General features: G+C 46.3%; 1 protein-coding gene across 1 annotated transcript in view; it reads left to right on the top strand.

Moving 5' to 3' along the window:
* The first annotated feature begins 656 nt into the window (after positions 1-656).
* LOC109853506 (transcription factor 12) overlaps positions 657-11,837 on the top strand; it is a 71,082-nt gene continuing 59,901 nt past the window's right edge. The window contains exon 1 of the mRNA XM_020425711.1: positions 657-1,713. Within this exon, the coding sequence (XP_020281300.1) occupies positions 1,525-1,713 (189 nt within the window). The 5' untranslated portion in view covers positions 657-1,524. The remainder of the gene's footprint in view (positions 1,714-11,837) is intronic.

Genomic DNA, 11,837 nt, shown 5'->3' with positions numbered 1-11,837 from the left:
AATAGCGGACAGATTCTCTCGTCACAGAGATTGACCGCGTAGTGACGCGTCTTCTCGTCTATGGGGGCCGATCCTCTCCGGCTTTGTCTGCCGTTAGCGGCGCGCGAAGCTTTTTATCTCGAACGCCACTTTTCCACGCGCGTTACGCACACGCACACGCACCCACTCGCTCCCGTTCTCTCCCGGCTCCGTCTTGCTCTCGTTCGCTCTCTTTCCGACTCAACAAGTGGGCCGATGTTTTCGACACGGTGCATAAGACTCGCGGATAAGAGAGAGAGAAGGAGAACGAGAAAGAAAGAGAGAAAAAGAGGAGAAAGAGAACCACCCACGCTCGCGCTCTCGCGTTCGTCTGTCGCATCGGGATACAACGAACGCCCGCAGGCAAAAACGATGGCCCTTTTCGCTAGGGGTTGCTTCCTGCGAGCAGCGAAGTTGAAGGGACGAGCGGAATCGTCAAGCGAGTGAACGAACGAACGAACGAGCGAGCGAGCAAGCCAAACCAAGCAAGTGAGCGAACGGCGATGATGGCGCGCAGAGTGGGGTGCCATAGCGGGACGACAGAGGAGAGAGAGAGAGAGAGATGGGAGCTCTTGTGGCGGAGGGAGGGGAGGAGTGCGGTAGCGGTTGCCTCCCCTCCTCGCGATGCGTCAGTCTCGTCGCGTGTTTCGTAGAGAGAGGGTCTGTTGTGCCATCGCCTTCTCAATCTTCTACGCCTCTTTTGCCCGAACTGTGACTGTTGAAACAGCGAACGCGCACGAATTGATATTAGTAAACACGATCGCATTGTCTGTGTTGTTTATACGTTCTCTTATGCGTATCGAGGAAAATGCGTCGGGCGCCGTAACGCAAACGAAATTTTCTCTACCGTGCTGCTGCTCTCGCGTTCTAACCTCGAAAAACGGCCTCCGACGCCATGCAGCCGGTGAAGCGGCAATCGCGTTCGTCCTGACGCGCGGGGCACACAAACCAGTGACGTTTCCGCGGTTATTATGGTATAAACGAACAATGTCGCGCGCCCGTAACTCCGAGTGAAAATTCGTGTTTGTTGACGCGAAAAGGACGAGAATCGGATATCAACAACGTGATAAGACACAGCGGGGTCTTTCGGAGTGCAAATCCTGCTCCTGCGTTCTCTTTCTTTCAATTTTCTCTGTGTACATTCGGAACAACTGTGACAAGTGCATGGTATGTTCGACCTGTCGCGGACTCGACGTCACATCCTTTCCGACAGTTTCCCATTCGCGGTCGCCGCGAAACGAACTCTCGTCACGTGACGGCACGCGTTTCTCAGTAGCGCGTTATCTCGATCTCCCTTCGTGTGTTCCTGACAGTAATAACGAGATGAAAATAACGCGGTGTCGTCCGCCGCGAGACCACGGCGTCGCTAGTGTTTGACAGTAGGTTTGTATCGATACGTCAATCGCGCGCGATCCGTCGCTCGAAACAATCGCCGCGGACTTCACGTTAGTTCGCGCTTGTTCTCTCGCGTTTCGCGTCGATTCCGTCGCCGATACGACGAGAGGGATGCAGTCCAACACGATACTCCGTTCTGACGTTGGCAGCACGGAGAAACTGATGGGCAACAACAATAATCTCAACAACAACGGCTCGCCGGGAGCGGACATAATGTTTCAGATGGAGGACGAGGGCCTTACGCAGTTGGGCAGCGTCTTTCAGTCGGCTTACCAGTCGATCGTGGGTGGCGGTCCTCAGGTAGTGTGTTGAAAACATTTCTTAATCGCGAATTTACTTACGATATTTACTTGCGAGGGGGGAAGGGAGGGAAGTCTATTGCAGTCTTTCTTTTAACTTTTACTCGTACGTAGATGCAATTTGAGTAATTTGATACAAAAATATATAAGAAATTTGGATTTCTGTTGAGTAATTAAATGGGGAAAATTTATCATAGTTTTTTACAAATTTTTGTTCTCTGACTTTATTGAGCAAATCGCTTTATGTTGATTGCGGAATATCGAGAGAAAAGTGCAATTATCAGCTCCGATCTAATTAATCGCGAAATCGACAGCCATTTGATGGCACAATGACGTAGCAATTGCATTTTTCTTATAACAGACACCGCCAGTAATGAACTTTCATTTTATTTCGACGTGATTTTATTTTGCGACGAATGATCGCGCTCGACTGCAGCTCAATTGACTGTTTTCTCGTCAAAATCTGCATCCGATGTAATTTGATCCAAATGATATCTCTCGATATGTGTATATGTGTGTGCGCGCGCGCGTGCACACTGTATAAATATATAAACAACGAAAAGTATACATACGCACACGGAGGAACTGTATATCGCGAAAAATCTCCGGAGAACCGGGAGCGAATAGCGGAAGCTTATTTTCGCGGAAAATCTAAATCTTCTTCGAGTTTCCGGCGGCGTCTCGCGCGCGGGAAAGGCGTTTTCTCTCCAAAGCGGATTGCGCGTCAATCGGGAATAGAGAAGTGGCGTTGGGATGGTAAGGGAAAAAGGAGGAGGAGGAGTAGAAGGAAGAGGATGATGATGGAAGGAGAGGGAGACCCGCACGCGTTTTACGATTTTCCCCCGTGGATTCGGCGAAGCGTGCGGAGCACGCCATCGGCTCGATGACGTCAGAATTACGTCACAAATATGGCCGCTGTCACGTGGGCGGGCTCGTCGTCGTCGTCGTCGTCGTCGTTGTCGTCGTCGTCGTTGTCGTCGTCGTCGTCGTCGTCGTCGTCGTCGTCGTCGGCGGCGGCAGCGGCGGCGGCGGCGGCGGCTCGCTCTTTTTGTGTCGGGTGCCCTTCCTTTGTGTTATATAGGGTGCTCTACAAAGTTTTATGAGGCAGCGCGATGACTTCCTGTAAAATAGATGGACGTTACGTCGAATTTAATGACGATCTTTTCACGCGACACGAACTCGCGAAACGTCCGCCGATACGGTCCATACGTCGTCGTCGATCGAAATTGATGGTGCGCGCCAACTTCGAGCTGATTTGAATAAACGAGCCCGAGTTTAGATCCAATATATCCGATCTTCTCAGAAATGTCAGAGGGCAATTGACATGAGGCGAGTTTGGCATATTGTTCCGGGTACACACTTTTCCGTAACCGATGAGTCGGAAGACGCCCGCACGCAATATCGCGTCCCTCTCGAAACTAGAGCAAACGATATCGCTCTCCGCAGATGGGATAAATCCTACATCCTGTTGATATAGCGTGTCCTTTCTTCCGCGCTATCGGTTAACATTATACTTGTTCTAGTTTCTAGCGGAATCTAAAGGTTATACGTCGTTCGTATTGGCGTAGTTGACAAAACGATACGATTTCTCGATTTTACAAACACATAATGAAAAAAAAAAAAAAAAAAAATACATTTCTTTGTTGCAAAATTAAAATGAACAAATGTGCATTATTCGTTTATGTATTTTGTAGATAACATTTTATCGTGTATGTTTTTTTTGTTAACATCGCGCACATGCGTTCCTAGAAACGTGAAGTAATATGCGCTCGAAGTAATATGCGCTTGACATTTCGGCGAAATTTGGGGGGGCGCGATAACACAGAGAGCCGGCTTGTAAGAATTTCGCGAAATCAGAAATTCGCGCGCGCTCTCGAGCACGGATAGAGAGAAAGAGAGAGAGAGAATATCACGCCAGGAATGTCGGGACTGCTGCAGCAGTAGCAGCAGCAGCAGCAGCAGTCAGTCAGAGGACAATGTCTATTCCTACATTGCGAGTCGGCGCATATACGGCGAAGTGACTCATCATCCCCGCATTGTTTCGTTAAATGGAATTTCTATCTAATTTAAATGCGGCTTAGCTAGAAATAATGCGATTATGCGTTAGCTTATTCTGTTTGTTAATCTCCTTTGCACACTATTGTTACCCCGACGGCGGGAGAGGGATATGGACGACGGAGGGCGCGACGCGAGAATGAGAGAGACGGAGGGAGTGAGTGAGAGAAAGAAAGAGAGAGAGAGAGAGTGAGCGCACCCCCCTCCCCCTTGTTCTCCTGTCTCCTCCTCTTACCGACTTGCCGTTTTGTACGGCACTGTACATTATTTCAGTACAGTCTACACAGCCGCTAGATCCTCTCTGGCTTATGGACTGTTCTCAGCGGTTCTCCTTTTCGACTTGAAACTGCAAATTTTAATCTGCATCCGTCCCCTGGATTTTCTCAATTAAATAGGATTATTTTCCGAGAGCTTCGACTTATGCATATAATATACGTATATTCTTTTGACAGCTCGAAACTTTTATCGAATCAGAAATTTGTATTGAATCGCGACGAACGATAAAACATTTTTTATTTAACTCGGTCACTTGAGTTTTTTTTTTATTTTTTTATCGCTTGATACGCTATATGTCTGTCATCAAGTTCGTAGCTTTCTAACTGAATTACGACGGGCGCGATAATGCGCCAATTAAGACGGGAGCTTATAATACTGGTTGCAGCACAAAGGAATCTAATTTAGTACTCCATTTTTAGAACATCGTCATTAATGGTGTAATAGCGCGATATGTAATTACTTATTCCTTGGTCTGGGGCCGACCCCTTTTTCATCTCTCCGGCCTTTGGGACCGGCGGCCGGTCGGCTCGATCGGCTCTTCCGACTTATTAATGCTAACGGTACAAAAGTCTCGTAATTATGCCTCGCGCGTTAGCAAAAGACGTATTTAATGACGCAAAGCGTTACGAGACAAGCGAGATCGAGTAGGCCACGCACATTTACGCTGTGTGTTAGATCGACAGCTGTCGGTCCATTATTTTCAGTATCTCCGTCGTCAATTTCAATTCGCGTAATTGTCGCTACTAAGAAATAATGTGACTAATAATGTCTAATATCTAATCGAACAAGTCGATTGACACGAATTTACGATGTACATGAAATAGCAAGATTACAAACGCGCGTGGAAAAAATATCTCGTTATCGAGTAGTGACATTTGTATATATTGTTTTGTATCATAATTATAACATATGTATTAATAACATTATGTAAGTCAAAATTCAGTGAAATGCAAAGATGTGATAGGTGATAGGATCTGCGCGTGTACCTTGTAATGATTGGATCAATTGCAATTAAACCGTTATCGGGCGCTGGTTTTTCCAGTTTGAGCGTCACGTCCGATGACTATAAACGTTGGCAACTTTTTTTGTTTTATTCCCGGCGATTGTTTGGATCGTTGGAATTTGCGTCGTCGTTCGTGCGGGAGAAAAACTATAACGCGGTGCGTCGCGACGAGAATTTCCAGGGCCGTATTTCGCGGAAGTCACTTCGGATTAACTGCATTAAAGTTTCTCCGCGGCTCCCTTAAAAATATTGCAACGGCTTAAACGTTTTTTAACGCCGAAACTTTTGCCTCCCTCGATTTATTCGAGAGCGAAATTATCCGTTATTTACCGACGAGAGGAGCGGCAGGAGGAAGAACGGTGGTGGAAGCGTTTCCCCTCGCTCTTTTTCTCTCTTTCTCTTTCTCTCTCTCTCTCTCTCATTTTTTTTCCCGCTTCCCTCATCTCTCGGCGGCGCTTTCGTGTGTCTGGCGAAACCAGTTTTTGATCGCGCCGGGTTAAGGGCGGCCATTTCCGGTCCGCGCGCGCCTTCCTCCCTCCTTATCTCCCCACCTCCGCGTCCCTCATATCCGGTACGGCACTTGCAACGTTTTAAACTCGCTGCTCTCTCTGGTACACTCGGACGACCTTTTTTTCCCGTGAGCTTGTCGGGCGTAAAATCTTCCCCCGGCTTGGCGTCGGGACGACCGGGGGAGGGAGGGAGAGAGGAAGCTACGGCGGCGGCGGCGCTCTCGAAAAATAGACAAAAAAAAATCCACCTTCATTATGAAACGTTATCTTTCTTTACGTCCGACTTAATTAGCTCGCCGCGTCCATTTTGGGGTATTACAATGCGCGGGCCCCGAGCAACCCCTGGGCGAAAATTAAGTCGCTTGAGCTGTCTCACGTGAATCACTTTGATAGATTAAGCTGCTGCCATAAAGTTCAAATTGAATCTCGCCACCGAGATGGTTACGTCAACAGACACGAATATGTATGATCGTTCTTTTTACTCTTTTTATTTTTTTTAAGGATTTCCGACCGTGGAAATTTACTTGGTGTACGTATGCCTCGGCTAATAAGTATAGATACATGCAACAGACATTTGCATTTATCCGGTCGTTTTACGACGTCGCGCCAAGACCTGCCATTTCGACGTTATTAATGAAGATTCATATTACGCGCTTCGCCGCGACGGCGCGTTTTCCCTATAAGTTCGTTTCAGTCGGATATAGGAGGAAGAGATAGAACTAAGAAAAATAACACACGTCTACCTGCATAATAAATGACTTACCACAACTGCTTTCATTTTTACATAATCCTATCAAAAATTAATTAAACTCATTTTTTTTTGCACGTGTATCATCTCACTCGTCAAAATTTGAAAGTCAAAACGATTCCTCGCGTATTCATCACATCTTGTATTTACTTGTACAGAAACTCGATTATCGAATTCAAAGATTAATGCAATGACGTAGTCGTGCAGATTTCTCGAAATAAAAATGCAGATCGGGGAGCGGAGGAATGAAAAAAAAAAACAAAAGAAAAAGAAAAAGAAAAATATGCGAGTCAAGCGGAAAAGAAACCCGAAAGCGAAAGTAGCTGCCGATCGCGGTGGTCCAGCGATCGCTTCAATTAAGACGAAAATTTGTGCGTCCGTGCATGTCCGGGATCGGCGAGATGATCGCGATCGTGAAAGCTGCCGGCGAATCGTCGTTGTGACATTCGGCGTTTTACGAGCGATCCACGCGCGGCAATCGTCAGAGAAATAATGTCGACGCGCGCTCGTCTCTTGGAGGCCGATGTAATTGCCTTGGAAAAAAAAGAATCAATGAAACTGATAGGCCCGTTATACGTCGTCCCGTTTCACCTGCCTTCTCACGGTGCACTCTCTGTCGGCGACCAAATTTACTCCGGGTAAAACACGGCGCCACGTCAACGTTATATGTGTGAAATATATTCGTTGCGTCTTATTTTTATAATCGAGTTAATATATTTTTGAGAAACATCTAATATGCAAATTACATCTTGTATTTTAAGTAAAGTTATGTGTGCAAAGACAGTTTAGAAATTAGATTTTTATTTAATCTTTGCGAGTAACTTGTTTGCTATCTTTTTATTCATTTTTACGTCAATAACTTGACGTTCTATTAGAAATAAATTATAATTTACTTTACGGAAAAATGTCAGATCGATGAGAACCACTGATCGCACGAGTGCTAGGTTAAAAGCGACAATGAATAGAATTGATATAAATGGGACGGCGACCTGGCTTCAGTCTCGAAGTTGATTGTTTTTTCTTTCCCCTATCGTCGAATTGGTCGACAAGTGCCACTTTATTATCGCAACGAGTTCGTTAACGTGCTTTTACCGAATCGTCGAGACACAACGAGGCGATTAAGGTAGAGAAAAGAAACTTGCGTCCATAAAATGTAGCACGCTAAAGTTTTTCTGCATATCAGTAGACAGAAAGAGAGAGGAGAGAGAGAGAGAGGGAGAAAGACATATAATTGTTTTATAATAAATTGATTTTTTTGAATTTACTTCAGTCAAAATCTTCTATTGGACATTTTCACATTATTGTCATTAAATGATGTTTCTTCTAATATTTTTATTGTTTGTTAAAAATAACACAATTCGACGTATTTATATATTTGACAGAAATTACAGCGGTGTTAATGTTTACGCTTCGCGGTTTTACATTTGTTTGTGAAACATTTTTCTTCGGGATGAAACTTATCTAGGCGCAAGAGAGAAAAGAGTGAAATTAACGAAGCGTTGACCGCACGACCGCGGAAAGCTAGAAACTAGGAGTCGCGGAAATTCCATGACGGTGGCAGTTCCGGTCGATCGTCGCCGCCCGTCTCATAATCTATGGTTGGGATTAGCATTAGTACTCCGACACGTATGTGTAACCCATATGATCGCGCTTGTAGCTACAACTACGCGTACATACACGCGCACGCACACACATACCTCGTATACGTATACGCTCGATCCGCGCGCCGGAGCACGTACGCTTCCCACTCTCGCTCCGTTTCTCTCGCTCTGCTTCTCTCTCTACAATTTGCGCACAATACACACACACTCACACGCACTCGCACACACGCACGCGCGTAAACAGATACGACAGATACGCGACGGCTACAAACATATTCACGCGCGGCGGCGCGCGCGAGGTATAATTAGACGCGGCCTAGAGCCGCACTAATAGCGGTATCCTAGGACCCCAACACACGTCCGTCGATATATCCATTGCTGGTAACCATTATCCCCTGGCTCTGTTTGCGCGGATACGTCGCCTCCGGGACACGCGTACTCCGTACTCCACGCGCGCGTGCTCGCACATGTGTTTCTCTGTGTGTGCGCGCAGAAGCGCATTCACGTTGTATCTATATATCGTTACGTACAGATATCGTCACATACACGTTACATATTCTGCGTGCGTGTACGTGCACGTATCGCACAAAGCATGTCTACGTCGTCTACGCGAGCGGACGACTTTAATGAAGCCGCGCGTTCTACGCGATTGTGACAATTAACGAGATCAGAAGAAATATATGCGTAAGAAAACGCACATATATTTTCCGATCACAGAGAAATCACAGAGAGATCTCGGCATCGGCGGCGGCGAACCGTTGACACCGTTCGCGTTCCCGTTTGATGTATATTTTCGGTCGCTTCCGCGCGATATAAAACGGAAACGTAATAATCATAAATTAAATATCCGGCAGTTACGGCCGCGACTTCTATTTCGTGTGTCGCGCGCTTCAAACGCTTATAAAGTTATCCAAACGTCGAATATATATATATACGGCGCCCACATCTCGCGACAAGTGTCGGTGTTTCGACAATCCAAGTTTTCCTCGAGTACGTATCGATAACTTTCAATTTGATACCTTGAGCCAGTTTTGAAATGCATAATCGCGCCGTATCGATCGCTCGCGCGTCGTCGAATAAATACTTGATGCCCAAACTTTGCTTTCCTTCCGAGAGTTTCTTTTGTGCATTTAATACAACAAGCACGCCCGTCGAGGTAAAACGGCACCGTGCCAAGGCGGCGAATATAAAACAAAAAAAAAATGAAGTAAGTGACTGTTATGCGAATATTCCGATTATCTTCCGGCAATCATCTCCCGAACATATTCGCGTATCTCCGAAACCTGTGCATATACACAAACGCTCGCAAAAGCGCGCGTGTATATGTATGCGCGCACACACGCATTTCCGTTTATCCTACGAGGCAATATAGCGACGGCACATACGATGTGCTACTGTTATGTGACGTGTGTATGTTTATATATTATATATATACATACATACATACATACATACATACATACATACATACATACATACATACATACATACATATACATGCGCGCGCGCGTCTATATCCGCGAGAACTATATGGACACCGTATATATATCCGATTATTAGTGTGTCACATACGCTTGATTTGGTAGCGGGCTTATAACGCTCGCTATAGCGCCGAGAGGCGCCAGCTGGATGTGTTTCGAAACATACACCCCCGTCACATATCCCCCGAACGCGCGCGGTGCGGTCTTCCCTCTCACGCGCGTTTATCCCTTTGGTCCTCCGCCGGTCGCGGCACTGTTCGCGCTGATGATGATGACGTTGATGATGACGCGACTTGCGACGCGACGCGATCAAATAATCGACGTTTGCGAGTGAAATAAAGAAAGTTCATCAGGGGGGCAGCGAGGAATCAGAGGTGGAACAGTCGGAAATTCGAAAATTGTAGCATATTTACTTAATAAATTAAGTAAAGCGGTGAGAGTTTGATGTATTAATTCGCATTATTTTTCTCTCATTTACACGTGGTTGATTTTTTTTGTTTGGACGCAAGAATGACTTTTAAATTACATGCTTGTAAAACACGTGCGCGTACTTTCACGGGGCTTTAATATAAAACGCGATTTCTCAAATTGGACACGGCGCGCAATCGTGCGCGAATTTTAATTATCATTTGCAACGCTTGGATATTACGGTCATGCTAATTGTAGGATGTCGGTATTTTGATACACATCGCGCGACGGCTTGCGCCAATAATGCAATCGCGGAGAATTTATTAACGAACGGAGTTGTCGTGAATCGGTGAATTTGTGAGGGCCGTTTAACGGCCGACACACCGGGCGAGATTAGGTGCCGCGATTAGCGTTTTAGTTCCGAACCGTGGTGTCGCGTGTGAACGCGAGAGTCGTCTCTCCTCTATATATAACACCACGTGAGTAGGCGTCGCCTGTGATGACACGACGGGTCAGCTCGATAGTCCGCCGACTGTCCATTGTGCTTCGAGATTTCCGTACTGGCCGGCGCGCGGACACGCGCGACCAGCAGTATACACACGCGAATCCACCGTGCCGTAATTACACGCTCCCCCCGACCGTATACTATATATATAAGACATGTTTTCTAATAACGGTTCTGATTCTCTTTCTGTTTCAGGTGAGTTAACAGTTCTTCTTCACTCCGTCTATGCGCCGATTAGCGCCAAGAATGTTCGCTGTACCGAACGGTGAGAGATTATTTATTTGTTTTTGTGTTTTTCTATATATACTGCCATCTTCATGTAATTGATTACATTATGTGTCAGTTTGTTTTTATTTATATTTTCTTAAGTTAGACTATGAATAGTTGAACAACAATTGCGCTCGGAACTTCGCTCAGTGCGTTGCTAGTCTTTCTCGATAATATTTCACTTACTTTATTGCATTTCAAGTTTGCAAATTAAATAATTATTTTATCAACGTGCAGTCAAGATTAAGATGTGGTATATATAGAAGTTTTCTAAGACTCGCGAGGAGAGAAATACCGTCGAATCGAGAGCTCGTGTGAAGCGAGCAGCGCGAGACGAGGGGGAAGCTAGCATGAAAAAAGAAAAAAAAATAAAGACGCGTATAGGGACCTGAGTCCGCTCCGGGGCGAAAGAAAACGATGGAAACATGGCGACTTTCGGGCCATATGGCGTTTACGGGTGCCCAAGCACCGTAAACTTTCATGGACGTAGCCTTAATCTTTCTCCTTCTTTCTTTCGCTGTTTCCATCGTGCGTCGGGGCCCTCCTCCTTCACGAGAACAGGAGCCTTAATCAGCGACCGCCAGACTCTTAAAGGATGACGAGTGGTTTCGGCTGGAAGTCACGAAGCCGAAGGTTCTTCGCCCTTTGCGTGTCTAGGTCGGGCTCCGACATTGTTTCAGAAGCGATTTTGTTTCCTCGATCCGCGCCTATAAGTTCGCGCGCCGATCTATCTTATCTTTTTCTTGTTATTTTGTGCAATGTTGCGCACCGTATTTCTCTCTCCTTCTTTAAAGCTTTCCTTGAATTCTATCGATCCCCGGGTTGCTCGCGATAAGGAAATAACACCCCTATCAATCATACGAGCCGAGATAGACCGCGCATCGATCGGCGGAACACCGGATTACGTGCGAGTTCTACATAGCGTAACGCGTCGAACGTGGGTGCAACATTAACGCGCGCGATAACCGATTAATCTTCATCGCGCGCGAGTTGCGCATTTTCAAGACCGACGAGAGAAATCCCGAAACCGAATAATCTCAAGTCGCGCGAAATTATGCGGAAGCGTCTCGCGCATTAATAAGCATTTCAATCGGTGCACCCTCAAGTTTCTCTCATCTCTGTCTCTCGCGCATATATTCCGCACGTACACGAGGCAGAATACACAATGTGCCGATTCATATGCGCGCACCATACACATACACACACATACGTGGTCGTCGCGCCGTCCACACGCGGGGCATTCTTGCCACCGAAACGGGCTTCACCTTCGAC

The sequence above is a fragment of the Pseudomyrmex gracilis genome, unplaced genomic scaffold (assembly GCF_002006095.1).
Source record: "Pseudomyrmex gracilis isolate BER0280 unplaced genomic scaffold, ASM200609v1 scaffold_50, whole genome shotgun sequence".
Taxonomy (NCBI): Eukaryota; Metazoa; Arthropoda; class Insecta; order Hymenoptera; family Formicidae; genus Pseudomyrmex; species Pseudomyrmex gracilis.
Note: the sequence above shows the minus strand (reverse complement) of the source record. Positions and strands in the feature narration are given on the sequence as shown.